This window comes from Ambystoma mexicanum, chromosome 6p, assembly GCF_040938575.1.
Source record: "Ambystoma mexicanum isolate Mex_15411 chromosome 6p, UKY_AmexF1_1, whole genome shotgun sequence".
Classification (NCBI taxonomy): Eukaryota; Metazoa; Chordata; class Amphibia; order Caudata; family Ambystomatidae; genus Ambystoma; species Ambystoma mexicanum.
The window spans coordinates 1,216,030,213-1,216,051,706 of record NC_090935.1 but is presented as its reverse complement, the minus strand read 5'-3'; the positions used below and the strand labels follow the sequence as shown (position 1 = coordinate 1,216,051,706).

At 46.6% G+C, this 21,494-nt stretch overlaps 1 protein-coding gene across 2 annotated transcripts in view; it reads right to left on the bottom strand.

The window, feature by feature from the left end:
* The window catches only part of UBQLN1 (ubiquilin 1), a 1,098,378-nt gene that overhangs the window by 706,219 nt on the left and 370,665 nt on the right, over positions 1–21,494 (bottom strand). For both annotated transcript variants that reach the window (XM_069625875.1, XM_069625876.1), the window contains 2 exons: positions 17,098–17,378; positions 3,877–4,035 (listed from right to left, as the gene is read on the bottom strand). In XM_069625875.1, the coding sequence (XP_069481976.1) occupies positions 3,877–4,035; positions 17,098–17,378 (440 nt within the window). The remainder of the gene's footprint in view (positions 1–3,876; positions 4,036–17,097; positions 17,379–21,494) is intronic.

Sequence of the window (21,494 nt, the reverse complement as noted above, 5' to 3'; positions counted from 1 at the left end):
AGAGAGAAAAAAAAAAGGGGGGGGGAATTCATTTTCCACCTGCCCACCCCATAGTCCGGGTGTTGTTCTTAGTGTCTGCTATTCTCATGTTCTGGCGCTAGATAGCCATGTCCCTTGTTTGTACTAAGATTCTTAGGGCTGGAGAAGGCTTTTGATCAGTCTTGGCTGGAAGAACATATGTTCCTTTTCTTACGCATGGTCTAGAAATGGGCCCCAGATTTGTCAGAATTTGTCCGTTCGGTTCAGTAATGTGGCTGTTAGTTTCTCCATTCCCAAGAGTTCCCAGACCTTGACCCACCATTGTGCAATACAGGGGCCCTCATGCTCTTTCCAAAAGCGCGCGCGTGTAAGACGGGCTGCCATCAATAGTTGAGTGATGAGCTGCGCTCTAGGGCCGGATTGCGGGTATGTTCCGTCCTCAGGGGAATCTCCCAAGACCATCACTATTGGGTCCAAGGGGAGGAGGGATCCGCAGATATCTTTAATTTTGGAGCGAATCTCCAACCAGAAAGATTGAATGGTCGGACAGTGCCACCACATGTGACCCAGGTCCCCTTTTGCCCCGCACCCGTGCCAACAAGTCTCAGGGTAGTCAACATTCATAGCATGCAGTCTCTGCGGTGTGAAATACCATCTGTAGCATATTTTGAGTGCGCATTCCCTCACTGTCGTGCATCTGGAGGACTTGTGTGCTCTGGCCCAGATTTTCTGCCACGACTCAGGAGAAATCTCTTTCCCCAGCTCTTTCCCCCCCAAGATACCATGTACGGCACAGTTCCTCCTCCTCTGGGGCAATTTCTGTAAAACGATAGCATGTAGCTACATTATGGGCCCGTTGACCTTCTATCGCAGTTAGTTCAAGGCCTATGGGAGGTCTTCTGGCTGCTTTTCTAACTTGTGGGTTGGTGATCCAGTGCCTAAGTTGAATGTATTTAAACCTTTCAGATTCTGGGAGGTTAAATTTCTCCTTGCATTGGATAAATGTTAAGGGGACACCGTCAGCGTATGTCTCCTGCAGCCTCAAGATTTTATTTCCCGACCATTTATGATAGGATCTAGGTAGTAGCCCCGGGGTAAAGATAGGGTTCTGTGTGATCGGAGTCATAGGGCCCAGACCCGGGGTCATTCCTCTTAAGGTGAGCTGTTTGTCCCAGCATCTGAGTGAGGCACTCGTGGTAGGGAGGAGTGGAAGTTGTGAAGCTTGCGCTTCCCGTGGCAGGAAAGGGAGGTGAGATAGGGGAGGTCACAGTGAGTGTCTGTTCTATGTCTCGCCATTTGGGGGGGTCCTCTTGGAGCGCCCAGACCAGGATAGGGGCCATCTGAGATGCACGATAGTATCTAACCGTAGATGGGAGCCCTAGTCCACCAAGCGGTTTACTTCTGATGAGGATCTTACGCTGAATTCTAGGTGTTTTACCCTGCCAGATAAATTGGCATATGGCTTTCTGAAGGTCTTGTAGGTCTCGCTCTGGGATATAAACTGGGAGCGCCTGGAATACATAGAGAAGGCGGGGTAGTAGAGTCATTTTAACAGCTGTCATTCGCCCCAGCCAGGAAATTTCCTGGGGGCCCCATTTTAGTAGTGATTCTTTAGCTTCTTTAAATAGTGGGGGAATATTGGCCTTAACCAGCCCAGAGTAACTTGCAGTCAGGTGCACTCCCAAGTATGTTATTTTGGAGGTCACCCAGCTCCAAGTATTCTTGATATGCTGTGCGCCCAGCTACCTAAGGGTTTCGGGCACCCTACAAATAATAAACAAATAGTTCCTCTGGCACTCCGGTGCGGTTCAAAAGAAGTGGGTGGACATAACTCCCATATGAGAAAGGGGAATTCTCTGCCCCAAATCTGGAGGTCTACTGGATCGCTGCCCAAGCACAATTTGCAACATTTTGGGAGCCCACATCTGCCTCAAACAACCCCCCACCCTCACATGTCAAACTTGAAGCAATGGCTGCAGGGGAATCAAACCTTAAAACGCTTGTATTAAACCAGCACTATCGTGGGGTCAGCCCAGTTCACCCGATTAAGTCCACTCTAAGGGCATGTTATGTTATGTTACTTGGCATTTATATAGCACCTTATGTATCATTGGTATGACCTGAAAGCGCTGGTAGGTTGAACGCCCTCAGGAATCGCAGTTCAAGTCAGTAGAGAGAGAGTGTAGTATGGTGCGTGGGCACACCGGATATGTGTGCTGCTGATGTGGTTGTTCGATGATAGCCGCTTCTTAGCAGTAGGTGTGGTGCTGAGGAAATCAGTTGGATGTGTGCAGTCTAGAGGGTGGACACCCAGACTGAGTTCTGGCTGCGTTAGGCCTGAGGAGACACCTAAGCTAGCCGGTATGTGCTCAGCTAGCTGCGCTTGTTCATGGGGTCATGTTAGTATGAGAACAGCTAGGCCGAATGTGTCATAGCATAGCTGTGTTCTAGTTGAATGATGGTGTATAGGAGAGAGTAAGCGTAGTAGGGTGATATGGTGGTTATCAGTAAAGCGCCTGCGACCAAGCACGAGAGCAGGACCAGGGGAGTGCATTGCAGCATACGTATATAAAGCAACAGGATGGATAGGGTAAACATGTGACACAAAGTGAAACTACTCACTCAGCATCAACCAGCCCCTATAGCCGCTTCCAAACTGGTTCCCCTGCCACATCCTTTCCCATGGCAGTCCACAAAGCAAGTGGAAAATCACACCTGACTTTTCCAACCAATTGCAAGAGGGGAGGGTGGGACTGGGAAAAGGCCAGACACAAACAAAGGACTACAACCCATGGACTGCACCCTCTGGATTCAGGCCAGCACAGAAAAAACAGGGTTAAAGGCCACAAAAACACTAGTTAAAAACACCAGATTAGCACACAGTGCTCACCAAAAACTATTGGAAAAACACTCACACAATAGAGTATAGAAAGCAGGCCAAAAATGGATTACAATCATTGTGAAACTACTCACTCAGAATCAACCAGCCCCTGAAGCTGCTTCCTAACTGGTTCCCCTGCCACATCATTCCTCATGGCAGTCCACAAAGCAAGTGGAAAATGGCTCTGGAGAATGTTGCTCTCCCTCACGGGAACCGATAAAACTAGCTATCGCTGGCTGCCCCTATGGAAATTCCCTGAGCTCAAACCGACATGGGATTAGGCAATTTATTCCAAATGGGAGAACCTTGGCTACAGGTACCTCGCTGACATCTTCCCAGAAGATAAATTCCTTAAACCCCGACACTTGGAAACCCGGTCTGCAAATACTAGTGGGAACCAGCTACAATACTATAGAATGCGCTCAACCATCTCTAGTAGATGGGCCTCCTATCCGAATGAGCCCTCGGACACTCCTGGCTTGGCCTACATAGCAAACTGTGGAGTGCAAACCTATTCTATCCACACCCAATGGTGTCCACTCTTTGGTGTATGACCCACAATCCATAACAAGTCCCTCTGTACATTTGCTCTCATTGCTTGTATGATGGCTAAAAGAGCTATTCTCCTACACTGGAAAGACAAACTCCCCCTTGATGCAAATGAATGGTTAGCTGCATTAACCTGGTCCCAAGAATGCAAAGACATGTATGTATCAACTCTTCCCCCTAGATCTAGACCTCGCAACATGTGGGTGGGTTTTCCTTCTTACCTCTGCGAAAAAAATGCAATGTGAATACCTAGGTTATAGGTCTCGTTACCCTTTGTTGTGTCACCCGTATCATCGGTCATGTTTTGTGTTTCATGATTCCTGCTTTACCAGTGGTTATTGTTCGATCTTGCAACTGTGATATGGGACGTGGTCCCTATGCCTGTGTTGTAACATTCCGCCAGAATTAAAGTTTAAAAAAAATAAAAATAAACAGATGTGAGCAGCGAAATGCAATGAGTTTCTCACCTGTTCTTGTGCAGCATTCAGCATGGGTTCTTGGATGTCTGTATACATTCGACGTAAAGCATTGTAGCCTCCAGGGATACTCTCAAGGTTGCTAAGAGCTCTGTCCTGATTTCGCATCATTTCCTGCATCATTGCAGGGTTTCTAGCGAGCTCCAGAGTCTAAAAAAATATATTTAAAATTAGTAGACTATTCAGTAGAACACATTGTGGGCATCAGAGCCTTAGTGTTTCAGAAACAAACATTTGAGAGATACCACTATTTCAAGACAAATTAGAACCAGCATAGAATAAAAAAACAATCACCATGTAATGTAATGTAATGTAAAGTAAAGTGGTCTTAGCGCGTGTCTGCCATTTCGTTGGCCTTGCTGTGCGTGGCTCTGTAAGAAAAGAGGTAATTGGAGTTTTGAGTGGGCTTGCGGTTGAGGCAGATGTGAAACCTGTTAAGTCATTGGTGCTAGTCGGAAAGTACCCACATCTTGGGTACTGTTCTGCTTCTATTGGTTTGAAGGTAAGACAAGTATGTTATCTACAGGGGAGAGCCCAAAACCTGTTAAGTTAAAGCACTCTAGGTCAGCTGCTGATTTGGGGCAGCATGCTATAGCTGAAAAGGTGAGCTTTGTCACAGCTCTATTAATGTTGATGTGTTAACAGCTAAGCCTGCAATAGCCGTGTTTGTGGGATATGTTCATGCAGTATAAAATACAATAGGGAGATTTACTTTGGAGGGCAGCAGGATAGTCTAAGAGAAGGGTTAGATGAATGATGGGTATGTGTATTGGGAGAGGCATCGGGCACCCTCCATAAGTGCAGTGATTGGTAGGGAGGTGTGTTGGATGTTTGAGGTAGTATTTAATTGGTTCCCTTTTGGTTTCGCAGTGTCTGACATGAATTCATTTGTTTCCCAATAGACTGTATGTGGGGGTTTGTCGTGATACACAAAATGCAAATATGCCAATCAGGGCTTTAGATGAAAGCATTAGCCACTGAAAGCCAATAGTTTATTCAAAGTATGTGCTAAATGCTGACAGTAGTCTGGTTTAGCACCTCCATTACGCAGTAGTGAGCTACAAGGAATATGCAGGCCTAGTAGGGGTGGTAGGTCACATTATGAATTGTAAGATAGACAGACAGGGCGGAGGCCCCAGTTCTGTAGCTAATAGAGACATTATTGGAGTGTTTGGAGCATTATGGCACCTATATAGCGCTTAGATAGCCAATCTTAAGCGCTATGGACACTAAGCTATGAGTGAATGCCTTTTAGAGCTTGCTCACATGGGGTTAAATCATCTCGGCTTCTCTTAGAATATTCTGCCTTTCTAACTGTAGCCCTGCATGGCTTTGTAAACAAATCCTGTTTCCATGAGAAGGCCTGGTACAGCCTTGCCCACACGCTGATAAGGACATTCCAGTGTTTTCACAGAGAGGGCTCCAAGGGAGGGGTAGGATTGAGCAGGGAGCATCGCAGAGAGAGTTGGGTTTTTCCATGAGCAAGCCTATATTTTGCACAGGGAAAGTTCTGGAACTGTGCGTCATGGACTGACATGACGAGATTACAAAAATGCAAGCCCACATGGATCAGGTGGGAAATCGATCCGTGGACTTGGTTCGAGCAAGATCGAGTGTCCGGAACCTGATGCTCTGTCGGCACCCTGCAGCGCTGTCATCTGAGCGGGGCTGGCAACAGCTAGCTTATGAGGGCCTGGGTCTCCCAGTGCTGATTGAAGGGGCGTAAGACTTTGTTTCTCTATGTTTCTCTATACTCTATATTTTGTGTTTGCTCTAATGATCTTTTGTAACCTTCGCTAATACTTGAATTCCAAAGTGTTGCTAAATTCACTGTTTCTAATAAATGCTAAACATTTTGAAGGTGTCATTTGTCACTAGCATGAGTTCACTGCTCGGCACAATAGAACCTGTATTTTGGGCTGAATTGGGTAATTTTTGCTCTCAAGGGCTGGTCCCGAGGAAGATTTTCCCCATTTCCAGACTTGGTTCCTAGTGCGTTCCTATAACTTCAGGCAGTACCTTCCATTAGGGTGAGATTGCAGTAAATGGGCACCTGGAGGGTTGTGGCTTTAGTGCTGGCTGCGTGCTGGTCTTAATTGAGTAGATTTCAGTGCTCACGTTGGGTCTTCTGTGCGCAGGCGTTTGGGTGTACAGTTCCAGCGATTGGTTGTGATAGAGAAAGGTCCTCTGTGCCATTTCTGGTAGTAGATTAGCAGCGTTGCTGGAGCGAAGTGCTCTCAATGGCATGTGTTAGGGAGACATCTCAAATATTTGCTAATTCCCTTTCCCTTAAGACCCCCAGCAACTTTTACACTTGTGTTCTTTGAATATGGGGTTTTAGATAGGCATCTTCTTTTCATGTGTGTTACACAGTACCTTCAGTGCAGTGACACAGGTATGTCTTTGAGACTACCCAGAGGTTTAAATACCTTCTCTTGGATAAACTACTGTTTCCCAGAGAATGTAAAGTGAAATTGACTTTACTAGTGTTTCCAAATTCATAGACCCAGCACACACCATCTTAAAATGGAGTGCTGGAGGGGTTACATAGTATCCCCTGTGTCTAAAAACTCATGTAGCAGTCAAATGCTACCCTTTCCTATTGAAAAGGCTGGTGGCAGTGGTTTTACAACTAACTACCGCGCCCAGTAATGCCCACTGGACACCAGGGATCTGTCTGAGAGGCGTGGGGAGGTGGGGGCTGCTTACAGTAAGCAGCCCTCTCTCCTCCCCCGGCCTCCAAAGCATGGGAGCACATATGTGCAGAACCCTGGGGGCAGATGGATGATCATCTGCCCCCAGGGAAGGGGGCAAAATGAAAAAAAAAAAAAGGAGATTTGGGTGGGAGTGGTGGGGGGGGCTTGGCACTAGCCACCAGGGATTTATTTTACAGAAAAGGGGGGTGGTACCCTCCCCCAAGGGGAAATGGGGGCACCCCTTGTAGCCCTCCCGGGGGCTGATATCTGCTCCAAGGAAGGGGCATCTGACCCCAGGAAGGGCTGCATGAAATGCCACCCTCTTATCTGCCTCCAGGGAGGGCTGAATGAGATCCCCCCCCTGCATTTGGTGTGAGGGGGGTAGGGTCATTAGAAAATGAGGTGCCCCCCAGGACCCCTTAAAGTGCAGCCTGCCATTTTCATATTTTTCTTTGTTTACCAAACTTCCCTTGGCGCAGAGGGGCTCATTGGTGTTCCATCTGGCCACACGGTGCCCAAACCTTACTGCCCCACCCACTGGGGGGCCTGTCCCACAATTTTTGGTGTCCCTCCCCCACCACCCCAAATGGAGGGGGTGTACCTCACGCAGCCGTATGTAGAAGGCCCAGTGAGGCCTGCATGAGGTGCCCCCGCTACCCATTTGGGGTTAGGGGGCAAAGGGCCACCAAAAATTGTGGGAGAGGCCCCTGAGTGGGTGGGGCAGTAAGGTTTGGGCACCCTGGGGCCAGATTGGCACACTATTGGGCCCATCTGTGCCAAGGGGAGTTGGGTTACCAAAAGGAAAAACGTGAATGGTAGACCGCATTTTAGGGGAGGCTGTGGGGCACCCCAAACCGACGGGGAATTTTCTAATGGAAAGGGGTGGTGATCCCCTCCCCGCCACCCACGATGGAGTGGGGGCCATGTCATACAGCCCTCCCTGGGGGCAGATATCTGCTCCTAGGAAGGGACACCTGACCCCAGGGAAGAGAGCAGGACAGCCCCACCCTTATCTGCCCCGAGGGAAGGCTACATGAGATGTGTAGCCCCTCCATTTGGGGTGTGAGTGGAGAAGTGCCCCTCAGCCCCCCTAAGATGCAGCCTGCCATTTTCAATTTGTTTCTTTGTTTACCAAACTTTCCTTGGCATAGATGGGCACACATTGGTGTGCCAATCTGCCCCCAGGGTGCCCAAACCCTACTTCCCCATCCATTGGGGGCCTGTCCGACCTTTTGGGGTGGGCTTCTGTCCCCACCCCAAATGGAGTGTGGGGGGCACTTCATGCAGCCCTCCCTGGGGGCAGATATCTGCCCGTAGGAAGGGGCAAAGGGGTTTTCACTGGGGGAGGGGGGCGGTGGGGAAGAGGTTCAGTAGACGACCAGGGATGGCTTGCAAGGGGCGGGCATGCTTGAAAAGTATTGATTTGTTTTTGCTGGTGTGACCGTAGGTAACACGTTTTTTGTTTCATTTACAGCTTTTTCTACGCGAGCAGCTTCAAAGTTATGCGAGTACTGTTTTTTATTATTCTATGGTTAGGGACCACTGTCAGTGGGGTGGGTGAGACTGGGGCTGGAATGTTGGTGGTGTGGGTGGGAATGGGCCGTCTGGGCAGATATTTTGGTGGACTGGGACACAATTGCAGGGGCAGGCCACAAATTCCCCCCCGCCCATGCCAGCAGAACACTGGCGTTTCCCTGGGAGCAGATGCCTCCCATGTGGGTTGTCTGTCTGCAAGCCCAGGCTCCACCTCTGGCTGTGCTACGTTATAGATGTCACCTCCGGGGAAGAATGGGGATCCTACCGGGGCTCCCTGGAGCTGCCGCTGTGCTTAGGGGACGGTACACCCACATGTTACGTGGTTGTCCAAGGCCAGGGACATCACCTCCAACCGTCCTGGAGTTGCGGCTGGGCTGCATTACAGATTTTCACTTCGCTGAGGTATTGGCACACTGCTGGGACTGCCTGGTGGGGAGAAGCTGTAACGCAGGCCAGCCAGAGCTCCAGCAAAGTCTGCGGTAATATCCCTGGCCTTGGGCACCCTTCTCCCATGTGGGTCTTTGGCGGGACTTGTGGGTAATACATTCTGGGGAAATTTGCTTAAGTCAGACATCTTTGGATTCCCACGGTGTGTTCTTTTCAGAAATGCATGGGGTTCCCTGTTTTCCTTGCTGGCTTCGACACCCTAGGCCCAAATCTGTAGGTTGCCCACGCGAGCAAAATGTGCTGTGCCAAAAGGCTTGGGGTTACCAGTGGGTTACCCTTTTCCTTTTGCGCCCCGGTAGGTGCACCCACATATGTGAGGTAACATTTTTGTTGGGACACCTGTGGGAACGCGGGACGGTATGACATCTGTTGTTGGCGACATGTTTCGCTTAAACTGCTGACATTCAAACACTCAAACCACATTGACCCCGACTTTCTTTTTGTTGTTTACTTCTGACAGCATTACTTCTGGAAATTATATGACGTGCTACCAGAGAATAGTACCCTGGAGCTCCCCAGTATGACTGCATCTTTTCACCTTTCCGTTACTCCATAAATCACGACATCTTAAGAAGGTATAGTTACCTTTATTTTTAAATCATACATTTAGATATGTATTGGCTTGTGCCTTCTTTTGCCTAGAGCTCCTTATACACATATTTTGATTCAACAGCGCTACTCTAACATTTTATACTCTAGATTTCCACAATTTGAGAGGACTTGCTTCTTTACTTGCTGGATTGAATTTCCTTGAAGCAGTTTCCATCACGTGGGGTCTGTAGCCAGAAACTCTATACCTGGACTCAGTGACTACAGAATTTCGCCCCTTTACGGTGAAGATTAGCGGCTCCCACCCTACAGGTTGGCCTCTTTGCAACTCCATTATGTTTTTAACATATCAGACTATAACTGATAGTGTTATTCTAACAAGTATCTTTTACTTATATTGCATGCTAGTCAGCAATATTTTTAGCCTTAGCTAACTTTTTTGCTTTCAGCAGTGAATGCAATCACATGTAGATCTCACTCCCCTTCCCTTCCCTTCCCTTCCCTTCCTCTTTCTCTTTCTCTTTTCTCTCTCACTACAGAGATCTCCATACCGGAGGCCCAGACGAAGGCGTTCTAATCTCCAGCCGAAGCGCCTAAAGGCCAAACACTCCATGTGCTGTATGGCCCTTACCAACTAGATAGGGGGTCCCCCCCCCCCCTGGCGTAGACCAATGGTTTTTGGTCCTCTGTATGTGAAATGTAATTCACACCCTGTTTTTGACCTTTCAGTACCTCTAGGTTTAGCGGGGCGATTTATGCACCTTGCGCTACTTGAGGACTGAAAAATCAGGTGTTTCCTTACTATCCGTCCCTCCTGTTCTTTTGTTTTTTATGTACTGCTAATATGCATTTTTGGGTCAGTCCAATTCAGTTTTTGATTTGACTAAATTCAAGTTGTTCTATTATACCCGACTGGTTGGATACCCAGCCTAAAATAAGGGCTCTAGTCAACCCGCATTGAAGCTGGTGGTCCAAACAATTGGTCAATATGCTCCTTCAATTGGAGCTGTCTAAATATTGAATAATCTTAGTTACAAATGTAAACAGTGTTTTTGTTTTCTTATTATGCACAAATGTCTATATGCGCACTTAATTGATACTAACTCACTCACTACGTGACTATTGAACAGCAAAAATATCCATTGTGAAATTTGTTCCACATATTGTATTTTTTCTCTACTTATAAACCAGACAGTAAAGGTTTATGATTTATTTGGTTAAGATAAATAAAATACAAAAGAATAAATGAACAAAGGTTTAGTCAAATGGAATAATGACTAAGAATGAGGGACTTGTGCCCCCTTCCACCCTATATGGTGATCTGATTATGCATGCAAAGGATACTTGGTTTACTGTTTGGAACCCCATTTTGAAATAATTTATAACAGAATCATGCAGACACTCCGACATTAGGATAGTGTTAAGAGTTACATCTGTGGTTGGAGCCCTTCTGTTCTCCATTGGTTTAGAGCCCTAGTCCTTCCACAGTAGGGGCTGTCCCTTCCGTTTAAAAGTGTTTCGGGGAGTGGACAGAGGGAAATGTCTCTGAAATTGGCTGGAAATAAAAGACAATTCTCAGACATTTCGCTCTGGCCACCAACCGAAACACACCGTCAACAACACATGGCCTACCTTCCCGCGTCCCCCCACTTTTCCTGATGAAAAAGGTACCGCACATGTGTGGGTGCACCTACCTGGGGCGCAAAAGGAAAAGGAAACCCACTGGTAACCGCAAGTCTTTCAGTACAGCACATTTTGTTCATGTGGGCAACCCTACAGATTTGGGCTTAGGGTTTTGAAGCCAGCAAGGAAAACAGGGAACCCCATGCATTTCTGAAAAGAGGACACCCGTGGGAATCCACAGAGGTCTGACTTGCGCAAATCGACCCAGAACCCCCGGCAAAGTCCAAATTTGGTGGTAAAAAACAAAATTTTCCAGACATTTAACTCTGCTCACCAACCGAAATACGCCGCCAACAACAGATGTCATACCTTTCCGCGTTCCCACAGGTGTCCTGATGAAAACTGTACCTCACAAGTGTGGGTGCACCTACCGGGGCGCAAAAGCAAAAAGGCTACACCACTTGTTACCCCCAAAGGGTTTGGAGAGACAACCTAAAGATTTGGGCCTAGGGTGTCGAAGCCACCAAGGAAAACAGGGAACCCTATGCATTTCCGAAAAGAGGACATCCGTGGGAATCTGCAAAGGTCTGACTTGCGCAAATCGGCCCAGAATGTATTACACATTTACACATGCTAAGCACGTCTGTTCAGGCCATAAGCATAAAACTCCTTTGTACCATGGCTCAGTGTTTGGCTTGTGGTATTGTAAAAGTGTGCTTTCCTAACTGCAAGAGCCAGGGGAATGTAGCGGAACATTGCTTTTCTCAAAATTCATAGAAGCCATTGCTGTACCAAGCCAGCCATGTCCACCACATACCTTTTTTTTCGGTCATTTTCCTGAGTTTCCCCCAAACTATGGCATTTCCCCTATCTAGTTGTTGCCCGACCTGCGCAAATCACCCCTTCCTAAACTTGGAATTTTGTCTAGTTTTCAGAAATGTATGCCTTTCTGTCCTCCAATTCGGCTTTCCTACCCTTTTCTTCCATTCCGTCCCCGCATGTCCAATTGGCAAAAATGGCCAAAATCGCCTACCTCTCACAAAATGGTTGATAACCACATCAAAATAATTTTTTTTAGTTTCCACTCAACCTGAAAGCCAGGAAATTGAGGAATTCAGCACAGCAAACCATGTGTTCCTAGCTCTTACAAGGAAAAAACCACAGGCTTCTTTGTACATCATTTTTTATTGGCATTTTTTGAAAAAATGCTGCATTTTCGCCCTTTTTGGTTATTTTCTCTCACCTCCCTACAGCAACCTAGGATTCCTGGGTGGCGTTACGACCGCCTACGTGTGGGGAAAAAAGGGGCCAAATTTGGCAGAGATATCTCATGTAACATAAAAGTTACAAGGCATTGAATGGCGACATACCGAAATCACCAAAAAAGGCCTTGCACTGGGGGGGGGGGGGGGGGGCATGGCACTTAAAGGGTTAATGTGTCGGAGAGTAAAGCTTTGGAAGAAGCAGCTCCATATCATGGTTTTAAACTGCAGTTCTAGTGTAAAATCACTATCCTCAATTGTTCCAAGGATCCTAATATTTCATGTGGGCAGGTGCCGACTTGGCTTTTCCAGGGAAAGTTGTGGGGTTTTGGGGTGTTGCAGTGCAGTTCATAAGCTTCACTTGGGTTGCAACAACCTCGGTTTATAGCTATTGTGGCAAGCCAGAAGGACTCAATACGGGACATATTATCAAAGGGTTTCATTCAACTTAAAAGAAAACGCCTGTCTAGCACTACTGCTAAAAGGGGAGTTCACTAACTATACTGAGGTGCTAGTCAATAGCCTAAAAAACAAAAATGGTCCTCTATCCAAAACCTATTCGCTAAAAAAGAAAAACTAGGCAGTGTGTCCTGATTTCAAAGTTGTTCAGCCCAATCTCTCTCAGGGCTTCCTTGAATGCCTCCTCGTTTTGGATTCAATGCTTATCCATAGAAAACCATTCTCTCTGGTTTAACAATTCTGGAGCATTTGTCAACGTTCCAAAAGTTTCTCAAGTTTGCAAAATAAAGTCTCAAGTTCCTGAAAAGGTCAAATGCCCAAGTTATCGTAGGTGGAGGGATACCTCCTTACCCCTCCTTCGCCCTCTCACCATTTGGGTGGGGTTTGCCTCCCCCACTAGGTTCACACATTGTTTGCTTCAGTGTTCCGCTTAAATTTGTTTTTCACTCATCTTATTGGGCCCCTCTGTCTTCCTCTGGTTTCTCTGTCCCAATGTCTCACCTATCTCCCAGGGGTATTCGCAACCCCTCGTTCAATATGCGTCTCTTGGTTCTCGATAGTTTCTGCAAGTTGTTTGGCTGATTGCAATAGTCTGGTTTCTCTGGTTCCCGTAATCCTGGAGTTCCTCTGTCCCAATGTGTCAGCTCTCTGGGGTGTGGGTAACCCATTTTCCTATGTGGCCCTCAACTCTTGAAGGGGTTTTCGGTGAGCCGTCTGGAAGTGTACCACAATCGGGTTTCTTGAACTCCCTTGGGTTTCTCCGTTTAGTGTTTCACTTACTTCTCTGGGATATAGGTTATCCCTCTAACCAACACTTGGGTTCCTTTGTGCCAATGTCTCACTCATCTCCCTGGGGTGCTGGAGGCACCTCTTTTCATATGCCCCTCATGGTTCTTAGGAGTTTCTGTGAGCCGTTTGGCTGATTACAATATTCATGTTTCTTGGGCTCCCGTAACCCTTATTTTTACATTTTTTTTCTCTCTCTCTCCCCCTTTCCGGCCCTTTAAACCCCTGGCATGGGGTTAGGGTAATCCTCCTCCCCCTCTGGTGTCGCCACCCATCCACGATCAGCAACCCGGTTACGTTCTATGTCGCAGGGTCTGCTCCAGTGAGGCAGCGTCTGCTCGGTAGCAGTGTGTTACCCACGGCTTTCTGGCTTTCCCGTCTGCATATGAGCCCGTTGTGTAGGCAGCTCGTCTCATCGTTTCTCTGCTTCTTCATTACAAGCAAAGGATTCGTTCCTCCTTCACGGTTTGGGTTTGGTGTAATTTCTCAGACCGCAGGCCCACCAAGTCCTCTGCTAGGTTGCGCCTCCAGAAACAGCTCGCCGACTCCACATGGCTCTATGCCGGGTCAGCAGAATTTCTCACCTTCTTTCCGCGCCACAGCTGGCTCACTGTGCAGCACGGCTCTGCGGCTCAGTGACCTGCACACATCAGAGGCTCACCTCCACGTATTGCTTCTTCTCCGCCATTCAAAAGTGAACGTGCCTTTATTCTCGCTCCATAAACCAAAAAGGTGCGGGTGGTTTATGTTCAGCTGTCAAACCCACAGAAAGACCTGCATTGTCTTGAGCCAAACATCCAAAAGCCTTTTCAGTATTATTTTTGAGTCCCACAGCTGAATGCAACAGTTCCTCGGACTCCTGTGTATGCAGATAATGCCTTAGTACTAGGGAGTTCCCCATGGGGACAGGAGTAGACAGTCACTCCCAGTGAGGTCCTGCTTTTCCAAACTCTTAGCAAGGGTTTTGCTGAGCAGGGCTCATCTTCCTAGCCTCAAAGTCTTCGGATTCGTCACATAATACAAGAGTCCATGTATTGGAGGCATCTGCATATGTTCTGCACCCATTGTCATGGGTGATCGGGTCCAAACATCAAATGGACCCAAGATTGGCGCTACTACATATATGGGGCGGGTGTGACATCACAACAAAAGAAAAGGTTGCTGTCAACAGCCTTTCTGGTAGCAAAAAGAGATCGCAGCAAAATTAGCGGATTAGACACCCTGGGAATTGCAGAGGAGGGTAGAATGGTGACCTGCTTTGCACTTGAGGAAAGGGTATACAGGTCAAGAGGAGGCCCCACCAAACACATATGGGGGAAATTGATAGAACAGGAGGGAGACGGGTAAAGCAGATTGTTAGGGAGAATTCTCAAAAATGTGCTACTTCCCTCCACCTTAGAGACCCCCAGCAACTTTGCTGGATTTTGAGGACTTGATTCTTTTACCTGGAGAGAGTGTGACCCTTTTTCCCCCTCATGTATTTTTGTGTGAATTTTACCTCTGTTTTTTTTTTGTTATGGAGTCTGACAAACTCCAAGGCATCATCTTTTACAATTGTGTCACACAGCACCTTCAGTGCAGTGGCACAGGGAAGTTTTTTACATTTCCCAAGGTTTAAATACCTTCTCTGGGATAAACTACTGTTTCCCAGAACAGTAACGTGAAACTGAATTTACTTTGCATTGTACTTGCTAGACCCAGCACACCCAATCTTACCATAGAGTGCTGGAGGGGTTTCTTCGTATCCCCTGTGTCTAAATGCTCATGTAACATTTTTATGTTACCCTTTCCTCACAGAATGGCTGGTGGCAGTGGTTTCATTCCGAACTACCAGGGTTTGCATTTACCGCGGCTGTTCGCACCTCCAGTAACGCTAACCGCGGGAGCCTTTTTTTTCAAAATGGCACTGAGCCATCTTTGACAAAATGGTCCCCATCTTTTTTCACCATGTCTTTGTGGAAAGGTCGTTCTAGAGAGCGACTCTGCGCGCCAAACCAGGTTTGGTCTCTTTGGTCAGTTCAGGAGTGAAACCCACCTCTGGCTCCAGAGTGTCTGGGGTAGGCAGGAAGTGAGGTAGGTGCTCGAAACTCCCTGTGCTTAGTCTTGTAGGAGATCAAAATGCACTCTGGTGATTGGCCGGCAGACTGTCCAGCAAGGACAGCCACCCTGCTGGGTGAGTGACCGCTTGGCGGGAATGAATGGGAGAGAACTGAATAAAAGGCGAGTCTTTTGACGTGGAAGCCACGAAGGAAACGAAGAAGAGCTTGAAGAGGACGCCTGCTGCAACTCCTGGACCATTGGTTTGCCCGGGGAAGCTCTGCTGCAGTGCCAAACCACCAAGTTCGCATCAACAGAGAAGCCCCTGCAAGGACGACTTCTCCCTTTGAGTTGGTGGGACCAATCAACTCCAAAGTAAGCCACCTGGACACCCATCTCGGAGCTGGTTGAATTTCCTCAGAGTTGCTGCAGGAAACCTTTTAGCCAAGGAGAGGGACACCAGATTGTGTGCGTTACTTTTAAGCTGGCCTAAAGCTTTTGGAAGATCCTCCGGACTGCCATGAAGCAGGACTGACAAAGCCTGAGCCCCCTCAGCAGAGTGCGGGACCCCTGAAGCAAGGACAAACTACCTTGACAGCCAGGAACTGCATTGTTGCTATTTGCAATAGCTGAACCGCGAAACAGTACCTGAAAGTGAAGTTTGCCGGTTGCAGGTTTTGGCAGTCCCAGTGCATTGCAGGAGTCCCCCGACGTCCTCCCTCTTGTCCCCACGACTGAAGCCCAGGAACAGTGAGATCTGCAGAGCGGCACAGGAGCAGAAGTCATCTGCTTCAACTTTTCTTCTTTACCAAAGTACTGTAAAACAAGTCTAAGATAACCTACCTCTTTACTGTAGAAGTGCTTGTAACTTCCACAATTCGCAAGTCTAATTATTTGATTCTTCTTTTCATCAAAGACTCCTAAGAACTTGTGCAAATACTTTTCCATTGACTTACCAGAAGTGCTTTATCCTATCCAAGACTTTTCCCATTGACTTTGGCTTAGCCTGTTGAATTGAATGACTCTTCTAGTGAACTCTAAAAGTATCTGCACTGCTTAAGAATATTTGTTGTCTCTTGTGTTCTAATAACCTTTGCCTTTTACCCACTTTTTAAAGAGTGTTCTGAATGCCAACAGTAAGATATTAATGTCCCCAGCACCCTAGTTACTAGAGTCACCTGGGGGTGTAGGTTGTGTCTGTGGGCCATCACAAAAGGGTCTTGTTTGATTCAGAAACTCAAAGTGTACAGTATTGAAGTATATTTGTGTGTTACTATTCCATTGCTCCCTTCTGAAGGCTTTATAACTGACTGATACATTAATAATTGTTTATGCAAGAAACCTTGGGTGTAAGAGTTTATTTGAATACCTGTAACTGTGAATCTTTGTGTAACTCCACTACAGCTCACATTTCCCTTCTTGAGATAAGCCTGGCTGCTCAACACGCTACCAAAACTGTGTAGTACAAGCTTATACCAAAGGTTGGGTTGCCTATACTTGTAGTCCTAGTTGTTTGTAGTGTTCCCAGAGGGTACTGCATTCAAACTGTGCATAACAGATATTGCCTAGCGAGTGCACCGGTACCTCTCCCCACAGGATACAAGAGAATAGTGATTGAGCCAGGAGGGAGAGGAAAAACTGGGAAGAGGGGAGGGCAGAGGCAGTCGGAAATGGGATACAAGGGACTTTTGTCAATATGATGTGGTGATGCCATTTCATGTAAGTTTTCATTTGTATTAATTGAAAATAAAAGAATTCATAATAATAAAAAAAAATAATGTTACTTGTTCAAATGGAGCCTTTTGCTTTCGTCATACCTGTCTCATTATATCAGGATTATTGAGCATGTGACTGATCTCTGGATTTCGCTGTATCAATTGCTGCATTTGAGGATTGGCCATTATTAACTGTCTCATCAGATCTGGATTGGAAAGCATGCTTTGGACAAAGGGATTCTCCATAATCTGAAGCATCATCTCAGGGTTTGACATGAGCTGGCGCTGCATCTGACTCTGAAGTTCTGAGAAATTTGAGGTGTTCATGCCCATGCTGCTTAAACCCGCTAGTCCACCAAGTCCTCCAAGGCCTCCAATGCCACCTAAAAACAAAACAGAAATAGATAAAACTAGCCTTATAACAGTTGTCACATAGGCAGAAAAAATACAAGTGTTGTACAGGAATTATGAGTGAAGGAATATACCTTTCCTGTACCAACAGTTTTCCAGTGAGTACATGGTCTACAGATACATACCCTTAAAATATTCCCCCAGCCACCAGGTTAGCACCCTGAAACACTTTAGAAAAAAAAGCAGAAAAACAGGATGACTGCCCCTTTTAAAAAGTCTTCCAGCCAGGTGGTCTCACATCTTTCTCTATTGTTCAGCATCTGGGTAGTTGGAGTTCTTTTTATGCTCCATTAGCAGTCTGAGACTCCTACAGGGAGAATTGAGGGTTGGTTATTAATCTTGGGAGCACATCCTCACATGAGAACTATTGTTACAGGTAACTTCTCTAGAAAACGATCCTTGGCAGATTCATGAAGTTAGAATAGATAGAATGGGACCACCTCCTTGGAAAGTGGGAATTTGAAATGCCTTTCACTAATACATGTAGCTCTACTTCAGCCTATCCAATATGTAAGGGATGGCTGGTCTACTTGGTAATTAGTCCTGGGATTGGAGTCCAATGCATACGTTTATAACAGATTTCCATGTTGCAGCCATATATATTTTCATCAAGTGAACATTTCTCAATAATGCAGCGCAAGTACTTTTTTTCCTTGTAAGGCAAGCACTAGGGCAAGAAAAGCCACTTTAGCTTTAGAATAAGAATGAATAAATTAATACAGGACACTAGCTACACGGACACCACCACTTTAGAGTAAATAGTGGTACAAGATTGCCTGGATAGAAAGACAAGCTGTAGTCTGGTCTCGAGCAAACATTTCGTTCTCCAAAAGATTATCTCTAAGATTGCTGTAAAACCAGCTTGTGCTTGCGCCACTGGGGTAGAAGTATTCAGAAACAAATGTGGACGTTGAAATTCGCTGTTTACGAAGTTCTCAAAGCCACTTCACATCTGAAACAGTGTCTGGCTGATCAGCTGACAGAGCCAAAACTTCAATGAGATGCCTTGCAGAAGTAACAGCTACAATAAAGAGGAATAATTAGGAATTTACAAAACGTTTCATGACGGATTCTTCAGTTTTTAAGCAGTGTAATAGTCAGTGTCACAATTCTTCCCCATTCATGACATTCAGTGTATCAACTTTGAAAGGATAAAGGGCCGAGTCAGCCTGACTGGAATACTGAACCTATGTACACGGCATTGTCATGTTTCCATGCCAAGTGTGTAGCACTTGAGCTATCTGCCGGGAGCAATGAATGCCATCTAGGTAAGATAGTGTAAATCCCTCCTGTTCTCAGGATTTTTGCTTTCCCTGGATCCCAAGATTAGGGTTCAGAAAGATTAATGCATACCTAGGTTGCAGGGATTCTCAGTACATTACATGACTCAAATAGGTAAACATGGCAGAGCATTCAAGTCTATACTCAAAAGAAGGATGCAGGGTGGAGAAAAAGGAGAACTAATAAACGATAAGGCAATGGCTGCACAGTAAATAGGTAAAAATACTCTTTGCATAGGTTTGCGCCAAAAAGAAATGCAGTATGTTACAAATGAGTAGCTTTTCAGTATTCAAGTTTTAAAGGTGGTGATCTCTGAAGTCGTCGCTGTCAAAGTTGAAGACTTGAGTTCCTAAAAACAATGTTTAGGGATTTTAGGACATCTAAAAAAAAACAATGTTTTCCTAATGCACAGCTCTCAAAATAGGGGCAGATCAGCACAAATTGTGGTTAGCTTGCATCCAATGCATTTTGAAATTGGCGAACCCACTCCAAAGAGGACAAGGTTCTTGAACAAGGACTCTGGATCAAAGAAAGAAAAACTTGTTCCTGGAGTTCGGTGCAGGTAATCCATAGCATAGACTGCAGCATAAGTGGATAAAGTGATGCAGGCTGAGGCCTAGAAGAAAACGAGGAGGAAAGTTGAATCTTGGGTAGTAGAAGGCTACACACTATCTACTGCCGGCAGTGGTTGAAGTAAGCAGGAATGGTCGGGAGCGGTGGTCCACTACTTTGATTTTTTAATGGTAACAGCTCCGCTACTTTTCGCAACCATTTTTAACATTCCGGAACTGTTCTTTGTGAAGCTAAAGCACACTTCTCCTCTTTACCACCAGATGAACAAGTTACTTTTTTACCTGGTAACGTTCTTTCGATGGGATGTTCCGACGACATATTCCATATCTATGACAGGTAATCACCACAGCTGTGCTGCTTGGAAAAATTTTCAGCATCTGCGTCATGCGTCGATGACGTCGATACGCTGTCCTCGAGGGCTTCCGTCGAGCCGACGTCACCGGATGTTATAAGTAGGACGCACGACACCCGTAACCTCAGTTGTAGTTTTTTCCCAGAAAGTGTGGCACAAAATCTTCTGCCAGTATGACCACAGAAAGCCTTGCAGAAACTTAAGCTGCAATCGCATAAGAAGTTCCGTAGCGGGGCAGGCTGGGAGGGTACGATATGGAATATGTCGTCGGAACATCCCATCGAAAGAACGTTACCAGGAAAGAAAGTAACTTGTTCGAGGGGATTGGTTCCTCCGACGTATTCCAGATCTATGACAGACTCCCAAAGCAGTACCAACGTATGGAGGAGGGAAAAGAATTTAGAAATTTAGAATGCCCAATTAAATTGCAGAATAAAAGACCGCCTTGCCAAAGGCCAAATCCTGCCCATGGATAGAATCTAGGGAGTAGTGTCTTACAAAAGTATGGACCGAAGCCCATGTGGCTGCTTCACAAATGTTACGAATGGGAACACCCCTCTGCAGAGCAGTAGAGGCAGCCACACCCTTAGAAGAATGGGCACGTAAGTCTACCGGAGGGTCCTTGCTGCCAAGCGGTAACATTCAGAAATTGCCAAGATAATCCATCTAGACAAAGTCTGCTTAGTAACAGCTTGTCCCAAACGCCTTCCAGCGTATTCTCTAAAGAGTTGATCGTCCACTCTGACCCGGGTAAAGCTCTCCTAGGATCCAAACTATGGAGCATCTCCTCTTCCTTACCAGGATGCAGAGGAGGATAGAACGCCGGAAGAATGACCTTCTGGCTTAAATGAAATTCCGACAACTTTCGAAAGAAAAGAACGAACCTTAGGGACAACCCTGTCCTTATTGAACACCGTGAAAGGTAGCTTAACGGATAGTGCCTGCAACTCACTCACTCTGCGAGCGGAAGTAACCGCAACTAAAAATACAGTTTTAAGGGTTAACCGTCTTAAAGGACAAGAATGTAAAGTTTCAAATGGAGCACCCATGAGGAATTTTAGAACCAGGTTCAAATCCCAACCGGGCACCTGGAAATGTGACGGTGGAAACACATTAGTGAGCCCTTTCAGAAACTGAGAAATTAAAGGAATTTTAAAATAGGAACACTCAGACGAGCACTTAAATATGGACAGCGCCGCCAGGTAACCTTTAATGGTACCCACATGCAGGCCCTTGTGGGCTAAAGAAAGTAAAAAGGACAGAACCACAGGAATGTCATATGAGAAAGGATCCACATTCTGAACCCTGCAATAGTCGCAGAACTTTCTCCAACGGCAACGGTACAAGGACTTTGTTGCAGGCCGTCTAGCTGAAAGCAACACCTCAATCATATCTTCAGGGAGGTCCCAATCCATATACCGCAACCTTTCAGAAGCCAAGCGTGAAGGTTCAGGGATCTGACCTATGGATGGAGAACCTGACCTCCCTCCTCCCCCCCGTCCCATGAGAGCAGATCGTCTCGGTAGGGAAGATGGCGTGGAGGGCAGACGGACAAGTCGAGAAGGTCCGGGTACCACGTTCTCCGGGCCCATGCTGGAGCAATGGGGATCATCCGGGAACCGAAACTCTGTAACCTCTGCAGCACTTGCGGAATGACGGGGACTGGAGGAAACACGTACAGCAGTGGGAAGGACCACTCCACCACAAACGCCCTAAGGCTCCTCTTGGAGGAAAGGTTCGAGCAGAACCTTTCGCACTTCCGGTTGACACTGGTGGCGAAGAGATCCACTTGTGGGGTCCCCCAAAGGGTGAAGATCTCCAGGAGAATCTCCTGAGCCAGCTCCCACTCGTGAGAGCTCGCGCTCCGCCTGCTCAGAGCGTC